Source organism: Serpula lacrymans (assembly GCF_000218685.1).
Source record: "Serpula lacrymans var. lacrymans S7.9 unplaced genomic scaffold SERLAscaffold_10, whole genome shotgun sequence".
NCBI lineage: Eukaryota > Fungi > Basidiomycota > Agaricomycetes > Boletales > Serpulaceae > Serpula > Serpula lacrymans.
Window position 1 is genome coordinate 870515 of NW_006763299.1, and position 13491 is coordinate 884005.

The 13491-nt window shown below is 46.1% G+C and overlaps 4 protein-coding genes across 4 annotated transcripts; 2 read left to right on the forward strand and 2 right to left on the reverse strand.

Annotated features, from left to right (window-relative positions):
- Window positions 1–192: 192 nt before the first annotated feature.
- On the forward strand, window positions 193–2557 carry SERLADRAFT_371789 (glycoside hydrolase family 47 protein; the record flags this gene model as incomplete). The annotated part of the gene is made up of 11 exons (XM_007320810.1): window positions 193–218; window positions 240–518; window positions 571–691; window positions 752–893; window positions 983–1089; window positions 1190–1289; window positions 1340–1438; window positions 1506–2062; window positions 2120–2289; window positions 2347–2364; window positions 2422–2557. 11 exons carry the CDS (start codon window positions 193–195, stop codon window positions 2555–2557), a joined length of 1755 nt encoding a protein of 584 aa, XP_007320872.1.
- A 259-nt stretch (window positions 2558–2816) lies between these two features.
- Window positions 2817–5131, forward strand: SERLADRAFT_416841 (uncharacterized protein; the record flags this gene model as incomplete). Its single annotated transcript, XM_007320811.1, has 11 exons — window positions 2817–2875; window positions 2932–3018; window positions 3074–3186; window positions 3244–3442; window positions 3496–3628; window positions 3680–4036; window positions 4092–4146; window positions 4199–4226; window positions 4279–4430; window positions 4483–4696; window positions 4757–5131. The coding sequence occupies 11 exons, from the start codon at window positions 2823–2825 to the stop codon at window positions 4968–4970; spliced, it is 1605 nt and encodes a 534-aa protein (XP_007320873.1).
- On the reverse strand, window positions 5124–7635 carry SERLADRAFT_416842 (uncharacterized protein; the record flags this gene model as incomplete). The annotated part of the gene is made up of 9 exons (XM_007320812.1): window positions 5124–5475; window positions 5534–6108; window positions 6166–6299; window positions 6358–6534; window positions 6595–6656; window positions 6713–6904; window positions 6954–7026; window positions 7092–7261; window positions 7316–7635. 9 exons carry the CDS (start codon window positions 7553–7555, stop codon window positions 5197–5199), a joined length of 1902 nt encoding a protein of 633 aa, XP_007320874.1.
- A 71-nt stretch (window positions 7636–7706) lies between these two features.
- Window positions 7707–11236, reverse strand: SERLADRAFT_473031 (uncharacterized protein; the record flags this gene model as incomplete). The annotated part of the gene is made up of 14 exons (XM_007320813.1): window positions 7707–8354; window positions 8410–8571; window positions 8643–8734; window positions 8818–8838; window positions 8893–8970; window positions 9099–9162; window positions 9241–9272; window positions 9359–9920; window positions 9981–10073; window positions 10188–10219; window positions 10431–10563; window positions 10623–10659; window positions 10809–11001; window positions 11053–11236. 14 exons carry the CDS (start codon window positions 11183–11185, stop codon window positions 8082–8084), a joined length of 1905 nt encoding a protein of 634 aa, XP_007320875.1.
- Between the last annotated feature and the right edge of the window lie 2255 nt (window positions 11237–13491).

Consider the following 13491-nt stretch of genomic DNA (forward strand, 5'->3'; position numbering starts at 1 on the left):
ACCTGTCCTCTGAGCCCCGCTTCCTATTGTGCCTCTTGGCTCAACATTCAGCCAGATATACGAAGTTTTAACGCCTGGAAATTTCTACATCCATTCCTCCTGTCTTTCAAACACCAACATTGCTTGACCAAGCAATTCGTCCTCGTGTCTTGTGATCCTCCCAAAGTTAGCCTCACAAGGCCATATCGAATTATGCCTTCTATCTTGAGCGATGCGCTGTATATCAATCTCATAACCAGGATTTCCATTTCACTTCGTCGCAAAGGTATTTCGCTTCGCCACGTTATCTTTGCACTTGCTTTTTCTGTATCCCTTTGGACTCTGTACTACGCCTATCGCCGGAGGACAACTGTGTCATTTCCTGAGGAAGCGGTGTATTACCCGCCCGAACCTCCTGAAATATGGGCAGAACGGGCCGTTCAGGTGAAAAAGGCATTCCTGCACGCATATCACGGATATGAACGCTATGCCGCACCATGGGACGAACTCAAGCCTGTCACTCACGGCAAAGTAAACAAGTAAATCATTCCAATTTTATTTACGCCAGCCGTGCGGCTGAACCGAATCCAGTTTCAATGGGTGGGGCGTGACCGCAATCGATTCTCTCGATACGATGTTGATGATGGGCTTGAAAGACGAGTACCAGCGCGCACTGTCCATTGTACAACAGAGCAACTTTTCTCTCCCAGAGGTTGGTTTGTGTTTTATCTGCACTATGCAACCATGCTAATTCTCTATTTACAATAACTAGAATACAGCTGTCCCCTTTTTTGAAACTGTCATCCGATACCTTGGTGGCCTTCTGTCCGCATATGCCATGTCCAAGGATAACATTCTACGCACCCGCGCGGACGAATTAGGCAGCATTCTTGCACCTGCATTCAATACTTCAAGTGGCTTTCCACGATTTGCAGTGGACACGACCAGGCAAGTCATGATTGATCACGGCCCTTTCCATTTTATATGACGCCCTTATACAGAGGCGTCGATGTTGGCGGGTCAATCGGCATCCTAGCCGAGATAGCAAGCTTTCAGATGGAATACACCTACCTGGGTAAGATAACTGGTAAAAAGGAACATGTAGATCGGGTGTGTGTTGGTTTCAGCATTTATAGTTACCTTTGCTTGCTTTCTCTCTCCAATGCTCCGTATTATCCGATAACGCCGCAGTGTCTGACTTATCTCCTAGGCGACCAAGGTTACACGGCTGTTTTCTCAAGCTGATCTACGCGCTTTTGGTGGCATGTATCCCACACGGTGGAATCTGACATCTGGGTCTTGGGCGGACGGTGAGTCTTGTCCCGGATAGAGCGTTTCTTCTGGCTGAATGGCTTCGTAGGGCATCTATCTGTTGGAGCAGCGGCAGATAGTGCGCATGAGTACACACTAAAGCAATATCTATTGACGGCCCAGACGGACAAAGCTAATCTCGAGATGTGTGAGCTTTTCCCTGGTTCATGGAGACGATTGGAGTAACATAATGCTATACATCTTTTACTTGACAGACCTGCGCGCCACCACTCACATCATAAACGACCTCCTTTTCATTTCTCCCGAGCGGCAGCTTTTATACGTCACGGACACACACACCAATGGAAATTCTAGTCGACCATCACACTTATTTGAACATCTTTCGTGTTTCTTTCCTGGGTTGTTAGCCTTGGGTGCACATACTCTACCTCTTGATCAGCTGGATATTCTCGGTATAGATCTCAATGACCTGGGTTCCAATCTCTTTCCAGGTGCACGTAAAGGATATGCCGCAGCTTCGTCCTACAATCTCAAGGATTTACATCTATGGGCTGCGGAGGGTCTTGCACAAACCTGCTGGCTCACGTACGCGGATCAGCCATCAGGGCTCGGCCCAGATGTTGTTCTGATGCAGTCGGGGGGTAGGTCGTGGATGGAAGCCATGGGAAGTTGGAAGAGGTGGGGCTCTAAAGGGCCACCTCCTGGTGTAGGCCATAAGCTACCATGGTCGGACGACGCCATCCGACCGCACAGTCAAAGTAAGACGAAGGACTATCTTGTCAAAACAGCGACGTATTATCTACGGCCCGAGGTCAGTACCGATAACCACATTCAATATGATGATTGATTAGATCTTATTCGCTGTCAGACTATCGAATCTTTTTATATATTGTGGCGAGTTACGGGTGATGTACGCTGGAGACATCATGGATGGGCTGTGTTTCAGGCTATAGAAAGAGAAGCAAAGACTGATTCTGGCTATGCTAATGTCGATAAGGTTATGGGCTCCCCAGCGCAGCAATTGGATTCAATGCCCAGGTTAGTTTGAACAAACGTGTATGATACATAAAAACTGATGCTGTTCGTGACCTACAGCTACTTCTTAGCTGAAACGTGAGTCTTCGGTCTAATTCCTGTTTCTTTTATCTTACGAGTTTCCTGCTCAACAAGGCTCAAATACCTGTATCTCCTCTTTATCGACGAAGACATCGTTCCCTTAGAGAAGTGGGTATTCAACACGGAAGCTCATCCACTACCTATATTTGAATGGTCGCAGAGAGAGAGAGAGGCATATGGAATACTATAGCCACTTTTGCACCCCGGACACTATACTACGATCATCGAAATGTAGAATAATCAGGTAAAGCAAGTGCCCTTCATGTAAGGTTTGGGTGGCGCCGGGTGGAGCACATCAGAGCGTATCATGGCCCGGTCGGTCCGGCTGGACAGATTTCTCGTGATTTCATTCAGTTCCATCACATGGGGTCTTCTCCGGGATACTCTCGACGGAATATACTTAAAGGGAGCTCCTGGTGCGCCAGCGCCTTTTGTTTCTTTGTTTCTGCGTTATCATGGGCAACCTTAAGCAAGGCGAATTTATTGGGTCACTTGATTGCGGTACAACGTGCGTATATAAAACTACTCACATGTATTCCCAGTTCATCAGCATCCCTGCTGCAGATCTGTTCGGTTTATCATTTTCGATCAATATGCTAACGTCGTGGCACAATATCAATCTGAGTTTCCCCAGTACTATCCGAATCCGGGGTAAGTATTTAATGTTGCTAGTTTGCGCGCCGATAACACAAACGTTGGTCACAAGTTGGCACGAACATGATGCAGAAGAAATACAACAGGTTTCGGAGCTGTGCATCGCTCGGGCATGCAGCAACTTAGAAGAGGGTGGTTGGACGAAGGAGAGCGTGAAAGTGATAGGTATGTTTTATGACCTATCGTATCATGTTGTTTATTGATATAGGGTTTGGCATGTAGGTATCACCAACCAGAGAGAGACCACAGTTGCATGGAGTCGCAGCACAGGCAGACCTCTATGCAGGGCAATTGTCTGGACAGATTCTCGAACTAAGAACACTGTAGCTCACTTCGAACATGTGTTGACCCACACAGGGCTGGAGGTCGAAGAAGGGTTGTTCAAAAATGGCGAAGAAGGAGTCGAAGCTTTGCGAGAAATGTAAGGCATGACTTTATTCATCTCTCCCTGCTTGACTTCAGTACATCGACTAGTACCGGCTTAAAGTTATCGACCTACTTTTCGGCTATCAAGTTACGATGGATGATAGACAATTATCCCGATGTTCACAGAGCTCACGAAGGCGACGATCTTATGTTTGGCACTATCGAGTCATGGGTACTTTATGTACGTCTCATCTTTGCCCATTATCAAGGTTGCTAATGATGTGCGTCGCAGAATTTAACTGGCGGCTCAAATACCGGCTTACATGTAACGGAAGTGACGAACGCGTCTCGTACTCTTCTCTTGAACCTGCGTGAATTAAAGTGGGATCCGCTACTTCTCAAGTTTTTTGGTTTTCGAAAGACCATTCTACCGAAGCTCGTTTCCTCATCGGAGGTGTATGGTCATATTTCCACTGGACCCCTTAAAGACGTCCCTATCGGTGGTCTTGTGGGTGATCAGCAGGGCGCATTAGTGGGGAACAAGTGTTTGAAAGAAGGTGAAGCCAAGTGTACCTATGGAACGGGCGCTTTCCTGCTATTCTGTACGGGCAAGGACATTGTGAAGAGTGGTCATGGTTTGCTGAGCACGGTACACCTCGTGCATCCCATTCTATTGAAGTCCTTGTTCATCATCTCTTGAACAGGTCGCATACCAACCTGGCCCAGGGACAGCCCCAGTATATGCTCTGGAAGGAAGTAGTGAGTGATCTTGGTTTTGATTTTTTTTGGGTGTTGAAATTCTGTGTATAAGTCGGTGTCGCTGGGAGTGCTATCAAATGGTGAGGCTTTATTAATGGCATCACACGCTTTCTCTTATACTTGATGAATAAGGTTACGAGACTCGATGGGTTTCATTGCCACGGCAAACGAAGTCAATACCCTTGCCGCTTCTGTCACTTCGACAGGTGGAGTATACTTCGTGACCGCCTTCTCTGGCCTATTGGCCCCATATTGGGACTCTGGCGCAGCAGGCCTGCTCATCGGTAAGTATCGGATAGCATATCCTGCGCTTGCGCTGACACGGCATTTTTCAAGGACTATCTTCATACACAACCCCAGCACATATTGCGCGTGCAACGATTGAAGCCAATGCGTTCCAAACTCGAGCCATCTTAGAAAGTATGAAGTTAGACTCGAACACTGAATTAAAACATCTTAAAGTCGACGGCGGGATGACCAATGGCGATGTATGTATGGAAATATTAGCTGATATAGGCGGATTCGATGTCATCCGGCCGGAGATGAGAGAGTATGTCCCCCCCCTTCATGCTGTGGATAGACAATTCACTGCCTGTGATTCCATTAATAGGTCCACTGCACTAGGATCAGCACTTCTGGCTGGGTCAGCAGTTCGTCTATTTGGATGGGATATCAGCAAACCCGAGACGCTTTCCGAGGTCAATACGAAAGGAAGCCGGGAGTTCAACCCTCGTACTACAATTAAGGAGAGACAAAAGAGTTGGACATGTTGGCTTCGAGCCATTGAGAGATCCAAAGGATGGGAGGAAGGTGTTGATGAGTAAGACTTTCACCTTACTTCGGAAGTCTTCATATCGTCGCATCGAATGTTGGGCCAAACCTCATAATTGTATTTCTATGTATTATCATAACAATGAAGGTCATAAATTTGAGGTCGCCCAGAATTCAACTTTGCTGTTTTATGCCACCTGAGCATTAACAAAAACAAGTGGTATTTGGACCATAACTCGTGCCAAAATCATCATTGTGACTTCATTTATACCTACTTCTTTATTGACCAAATTTTTTCAATGGGTCGGATTTTCGTTTACCCCCTCGGCCTCTGGCCCCACCTCGACCTCGCCCGCGTCCCCGAGCGGAAGTCTTTCTGAAAGATACGAAGCCTACTTTGGGCTCCAATTCAGCATCAGCAAATGCGCTATCCACTGCAGCAATTTTAGGAAGCAAATATTTTGGTACATGTTTCATGTGTGCTTGGACTCGTGTAGGGTGGAGAGGCTTATCGTGGCGAAGGTATTCCAAGTCCAAAGGATTATCTTCGAAATGCGCCTGGAAAATGATCCATTTAAAGAGGCTGAAGAATGATACAGTATAACTTGCCAGGTACCTTAAGTTTTTCCGAGTTGATGATCTCCGTTTTCAGCTCCTTGACTCTAGCTTCCTTGATCGCACTCCTTGTAACTGCTCGTAATCCATCTTCCATACGATACCTGAAGGCTTCTACCTGCTTCATATCGAAATTGTACTCTTTGATCTTACTTCCCCGCGCTGCCTGCTCCTTCTCAATCTTCGAAAAGACAAGCTCATCTTTCTTTGCACTTTCTAAGCAACCCACAGCTTTGTTCTTTCCCCATTGATCTTCGGAAACAACGAAAGAAAGGGACATTCCAGTCCTCCCAGCGCGAGCCGTACGTCCCACTCTATGTGTATATGATCGTGAAGAAGTTGGAAGGTCAAAGTTGAGCACACAAGCCACGTCGACAAAATCCACACCACGCGTAACACCATATTCTTTATCTTTCCCTTTCCGATGTTTCCGTTTGCGGGATTTGGACGGTCCAGGTGTGGAAGATCCTTCTGTTCTTTTGCGTTTTTTTGAACCAGTTTCACTCTGAACTTCGCCTAATGCTTCTGTGGCATTTTCGATATCGGTGGATTCGCGTTGCGTTGGGACGACTGCTACTGCTTATAAAATATCAGCTAGCGAGCGAGCGAACATATGTAATAATTACTACAAACCATCCTCTTCAGCCTGTGCTTGTTGGTCCTCTACAGCCTCATCATCAGAATCCTGTTCTGCACGACCTCCACTTTCGTCTGTGGCTATGATATAATCATAAACTCCTTTGTTGAATTCTTGTACGGTGTGGTATCTAATGTTGCGAAGCGATGAATCAAGTTCCATAATTTTGCTCATAATAGTGGACATACCTCGAATTGAGCGGTAGTTCTGAATTGAGAACACAACTCTTGATTGAAAATTGCTCGAGGAAGAGCTTAAGACGATAACAGCGATCTACATCATTGACGAAAAGGATGCATTTTCCCTTGATGAGTTTGAGCTTGAGGATAACATATGTAAGCAAAAACTTGTCGACTTCAGAACACCTGACGAGTAAACCTGTCAATCCAATTGGGAATTGATATCCCAGAGCCAGCAAGACATACCGAACTGCGTATTGAGTCAAGGACGCTGCTTCGTCCTCGCCTTCTTCTAATTTCAATATAGCCTGTACAGAGTATAATTTGACACCATGTTTATATGATTGAAAAAAGGACCACTAACAGGGTTACGAAGAGCAAGACCTTTCAGAGTTTCGACATCGTCGGTCATCGTAGCACTCATTAAAAAAGACTGGTACACTTTAGGTAAATACTCTCCACCAAATATCTGCCGGATATCTTCATCATGCCCATAAGATAGGATGAGGTCTGCTTCATCGATGATCAAGGAATCCAAAGAGGCGAGAGATAGTGCCTGCATAACCATATTATCACGCTGTGATTGCAAAAAAGGAATGGCCTACCTTGGACTGTAAAAATCCCAAAGTACGTGAGGGAGTAGATATCACGATATCCGGCTTGTCCGCTAGTAATGCTCTATCCGTAGGATGAGCAAAGTAATTTATAGTATGGAAACATAAGATTGCTGATAGTTATCGTACCTTTGAAGATGAGATGTGGCCCCAGACGCAACGTTTGCCAGGACAATATTTTTTTCGCAATATGCTACCAACCCTCTGAGGTACGCAGTGACCTGTTCCGATAGCTCTCGTGTTGGAACAAGAATTAAAACACGAGCGCTCGTATGAGCATCATCATCAGGCGGTAGTGACTGAACATACACATTTCGTCAACTTCGAGAAATATGCAGCTATAACGTACCTACAGCTTTTGCACTTAAAATCTTTTGCACAACAGGGATACAATAGGCTGCAGTCTTTCCACTCCCCGTACGTGCTCTAGCAAGGATATCGCGGCCTTCCAAGGCAAGTGGAATGGCTTTTGACTGAACGAGGGTTGGTCGTGCAAAACCCATATCAGCAAGGGCTCGTAAAATACGTGCATCGAGCAGATGGGAAAAGCTCGAAAAGGTAGATTTCTGATCCACGAGGCGAGCTTCAGCCATGTTGAATTTTGTAGGGGAAACAAGATAGTCGAAAAAGAAAATAGTACGTCACCAACTAGGGATTTGTTTTCTGATTCATTGGATAATATTTCTTTCTCCTTAACCATTATCGAAATTTAGTCGGACTTTCAATATCTTTATCCTGGTACAACCAGCCAGCGTCGGCATTATATTTTCTGCAGGCTGCCAGCTAAATTTTTGACAAGGACTGCAAAGTATATATGTATAGCACGAGGGATTCTATCAAAATATCTAGCCACTTGTAGGCAGTCCAAAACACTCTAAGGAAGACAGTAGTTCTTTCTCGACAAATGAAATGATACATCCAAGTACATCAAACTATGTATACATGATAAATACCAATATCAATAAGATCCAACTTCCTTTCAAATGTCCCTTCTACGAACACCTCAATCAGACCAGCGGTCAACACCAGCCAAATCGAATGCCTCTATGAATATGCCATAAAAATCCCCACACCTATTGCTATGGCTCTGCCACTCCATCGTGACTTGCCCACTGCGAGTCAGCTGCCACTAGCCCCACTCGAAGCAGTAGCGGCAGGTGTGGCCGTGGCCGTAGCGGTCACAATGAAGGCGTCCCATGCTCCCACTGTCGCAGTGGGGAAGAAATACGTTGACTGCGTTGTGCCCGACCCGTAATAAATACCAGCTTGGCCTGTCATAATCTCCCCAAGCGTCGTATCCTCCCCTCCGATAACTGTCACTCCAGAGGAAGTGTTGGTGACAAGACCAGTCTGGTTGGAGCCAAAGACAAATTCCCGGATAAACACGAGGGCCTTACGGAAGAGGCAAATTAGACTAAAAGCCATTTCATAGAGGAAATAAACATACAGAAGGGGGATTGGTGTAACCCACTAGATGGCCTGCATGTTCGACAAGAATATATGTCCAATTACGCTCTTGGTGGACTATGCCTGCGAAAGCACCCGTATCATCATACCATGGAGTCGAAGGTTCACGTGTGAAGCCTTGGATACCACCAAACGTCGTATTCTGCATCGAAAACAAAAAGAATCGATTAGTTGGACATGAGATAAAACTCCGAAATATAACAATCTACGAACCTGAATTGTGACCTGTGATCCAATGTGTGGGATAAGAGAATCGTCGTTCCCAGAGTAAATTACAACGGAAACGTTCTGTGCGGTTGCATTTGACATCAAATGCGGGTCGGTGAAAGCTTCTGCCACTATACATACCATACCTCAGTGCACCCTTCCAGGAAACAGTCAACATCCACTGATATCACCTTCCTGATAATCTATACAATGATTGATAAGTTTACTGGTAGCCGAACAGCAGGAATTGCTCAACTGTTTCCGAACGGGTAGTTGATACTTTCGACCCAGTCTTTGCTGGTGGGCGCATGGATGGCAGCACGCGTTTGATTGTCTAAAGTTGGTTATGGATCACATGTCGTTCCAAGTGCATGTAACCAGGAAGAAATCAGTACACGTGGGAAAATATAATATCACTAGATAGAGACATGATCCACAGAACAGTATAAAAACCAAACGCACCATTCAAGAAAACAGAACCATCCATTGGGGCCTCGGGGCTCAAGGCATCGGGGACATTGTAATACTGCGCACAAGAATACATAGTACATATCAGCAGGCCAGTCCATGTCCACTAACGCACAGGGATTTAGCTAGCACTCACATCAAAGGTACCACCAACGTTCTGACTAAGGGCTGTGAATTCAAGGAAGCAATTGTGCAGCGAAATCGTCAGTAACTTGACTAGCCAAAAAATCTGCGAGACGCCGAAAACTACTTACTCCAAGGGAAAGTATAATTGATGGCATAATCCAACATCTCGTCATATAAGTCACAGCCATACCACGAATCGATGGTTCCATTCGCCCGGCCAGTTAAATCACGCTTCCACGCTTCTGCTGCTCGTTTTCTCTCTCTCTTTGATAGCCCACTCTTCGCAGGAGAAAGATTACGCTTGGCTTCATACCTGGTTTGGAGCTCACTCATAAAAGAGGCTTTCGTTAACGCGCCCTTTTTCTTCTTTTCCAAAAACTTGTTGCCAGCACCAAAGCTTTCTTTCAATCCCGTCAGATCTGAGGCACCAGTTGGGAACCCTAATGTGGGGAAATATCCGTCTTGTGGGTATGTGAGGTTTAGATCATAACCACAGAGATGCTGCTGCTCGTGGAAGTAAGAGAAAACGTCTGTGTCATACCCGATGATTTGGGGATATGTCTCGAGCACTTGGATAACAGGAAGGAGCTCGAATACCTCGCCGGACGCGATAGAACCGTCGCCGATGGCTATTTTGGCGAGTTTGACGGGCGGTGATTCCATTTGGAAATAGGCTTTAGTAATGTAAGGCTGTTTTGTATAGGTACAGCTCGTCACGATAAAGCTAATTAAACGGAGGCTGGGACGTACAATGTACATGCCGGCATAACTCTCGCCAGTGAGGTGCAACGGACGTGTTGAGAGGCTGGGGAATACCTTGACGAGGTTTTCGAGGAAACCAAACTGTCAGTGTAACCATAATAGTACACATATGCGATGGATGCGTGGTCGACGATTATTTCGATGATCATTGTTAGTGGGCAAAATAACGTCGATGAAGAAAGTTAGTTAGCTCACAAAGTCCGTGGCCATTTGGTCTTCATCGGCAACTAGTCAAAGGTAAGAAGCTAGTCAGTATGGTTGCGTTATTTTCCCTCAAAAGATGTAACATGACGAATCAGAGCGAAACAAAGGATGACAATCTTCTTTGCACCGTTGCAGTGGTGTTGTTTTGAACAATCCATGACATGAATGATGCATATACCGGATTGACTGCCTCATGTTGCCACCTTCAAGCGATTCAAAAAGATATTAACTCACCGTACCCATCGCTGTCTGCGGTCCCAAATCCTACTCCGACAGGTTGATCGATCCATATGTAATCGGCGACTTCGGTCCATGCATATTCATTATCGGTTGCCGAATAGTCATTGAGGATATGAATCGGACCATTCTGCGTTGGTGAGAGGGAGCGTTAATATCAACATAGGAAACGAAGAGAATGGTGCGTACTTCGAACAGAAGACCGACCAAACTTGATGAACCAGGCCTGAAATCGCGTGAGCGTCAGCGCGGTTATCATACGACCCCACTCAAATGCGCTTATAGTAAAGGTTACAGCTCGGGAAGCACCCGATGAAGTACATCACTATCCCTTCCAACCGTAAAGCCATACGAAATGCGGACGAAGATGCTCACCCCCCGTTCAACCAAATCCCCCATGGCTCGTCGCTCTGACCAGGTCCGTCTGTCAAGGATCCATTGGAATGTTCGAACGCCCAGAAGAACAAGGTATCGTTTGGGTGACCTTCTCGCTGCACGGGGATATTTCCTGCCCAGTTGCGAGCGAGCGGCCAAGTGATATTTGGAAGAGACGAAGTTACTTGAAAGTCTGTGAACGCTATGAGATTATACTAGATGGCTAAAGGAATGCTCTGCTGACAGTCCTGCCACTCTGGGCTGTAGTCGCCTGATGGCATTCCGGGGTACACCTGAGGGTACGTGCTGGGTGGTGTCTGAGCAGACACGACGGAAAGCAGCGCACTCGATGCTGCGAGTGCTGCAAGAAGAACCATGGTAGCAATGAGCAAAGGGAAGATGAGGATGGAATTCTAGAGATGTCGAGCGAATAGTTGCATTTATATGTAGCCTTTTATGATGACAATTGAGATGGGAACCCCGGTTGATTACACGGAAGGACCGAGCAGGTGGCTGCCGACCATATGGCCCGCCCTCTTTGTCTACTAAACATAGCCTACGACGGATCTATAACGGAGGTAAAAAGGTCTCACTTCCTCGAGGTCGACAACAGCCGCTTCATAGCCGCTTGTATGTATGTAATATTTAATAGGTAAGCCTGCGGTGGATCGAGGCTGGACGTTGGAAGTTGGAAATCCTTTATGGGCTGAGCAAAGCTATCATGGCCTGTGTAGTCGTGTGTCGATGTGTTCGCGTGCTACACGCATCGTTTCTCATGGCTCCTTCTCTCCGTGCACTGTTCTGCATGCAATAGTGTGCTTTTTGACCCCTGCATCACTTCAGATCTCCATATTTTGACGCCCGTGCCTGTGAGACACTGCATAAATCCCTGAGCACCTATTTTCGTACGTCGTTAATTATCTAACGTTTGACACGCTATGGGCGCTGCTCGTGTCTATTGTATTCGTCGCCATGCTATGATCTTTCATCCTGTTCCTCTTTACCATTCACCCTTGTGGATCACGTTCGTCACGCGTACTTACCAAGAGGTACCAAGACTCCTTGTTTCCGTGCCACCCCCTTGGAACGACTCGGACGGCTTTCTTGTGCTGATCAGCTTGGATTGCTGCATAGTCGTCTCATGCATATCTCCCATGAGCTCCGCAGCGCAGAGAATCATCACCCTTCGTCAGGTTCAAGAGTTCGAAGGTGAATAGAACTCCGTGATGCTTGACACCGGGCTAGCGGGGATAATGCAGCGGACAGTATATGTTTTTCGTTGACGATCTTCAATCCAATCAATGTTCTAACGATGCCTCGCATTCTAAGGATGAACTTTCGACGCGGGTATCCACGCCAGGAGCCACGCCAGCGCTCTCAAATTCCACTTTCCAAGTTGAATGTCGTCAGATTCAGCTCATATGCATATGAGTCATTTACCAAGGAAGCCAAAATTTGCCTGACGGATTCATTGAAAAGCATTAAGGCTGTTCGGAAACATTTCTCACTGCAACGACGCGTCTCACCCGTCGAAAGGGAGTGGTGAAGTTTGTCCATTGCCATAGCCTCGTACACTTTTGTGGTTTCGTATCGGTGATCTTGCAATTTGGATGCGAACTTCTGTTCAATGTCTGATGTATCACATACCGCTCCAGCAAACGCCGTATCCACCCACCGAACTCGCTATCGTTGAAAAATAGACTAAAAAGAACCATGGAGAAAAAACTTTTGTTTCAATTGCCCTCTTTCAGCATCGATTTATTTGGTCGTCCCATCAGCGAATGGTGCCCTGAGGGTGACCTTCAATCAGAGACCAGTCATCTAAACCATAAGCCCAACTTTATCTATGTCTGCAAAATGCCGTGTGCAATGCACTTCCCATTGCGCTCATCTCACCAAATATTGCAGCCAACCATTCCCTGGGTGCTTAAAGAACGAGGAAAGGGCACTCTGGAACATCGGAAACCGCGTTTACTCGTAATCTCGTGGCTCAATTAATCAATTCTCACACATTCCATCAAGTGCGGTCCTTGCACCACTGCTTGGACAATGGAGACACCAACAATATTCGTGCCAGCAAGCGCTCTTAAGTGTCAGGAAAGCCAATATCCCTAACCCTCATCCCAACAACCCATCACTTTCCAAGGATAAATTCAATCCATAAATGTCGCATTGTGCTATCTTGGATAGTGCGATTAAGAAAGAGAGAAACTTTTAGGTCTGCTCGTAGAATTTGGCATTGACATTACAAGATATATCATTTCTCCTATTATGTTCATCATATATTTTTGTTAACATGAGCTATTTTACGGAACTCCTCAAAGGAATATCAAATCACAATTGCATTCGACGCCGCCTTGTTTGACTCTGTGTGGAAATATGGGGATACTCAGCAACAATTAACGATATCAGTCAACATATCACGCGACCATACACTAGGTATGTGTACATGAGTAGCATGATTCCTTTGTTTAACAAAACCTGCCGATGTGAGATCGTACAAGGACAGTTCCGTTGTCCTGTCGTGGAGCCGCTTAATGCAACTTTATAGGGGTGATTTCATGACCTCGATACAAGTTGGTTCTGCTCCAAGGGCTGTCTGCATTCCTTCAGCCGACATCAATGATACGTCCGCATTGGTTGTAAGCCCCAAGGCTGCCAGCCTGTTATCTCCAGGCAAAGC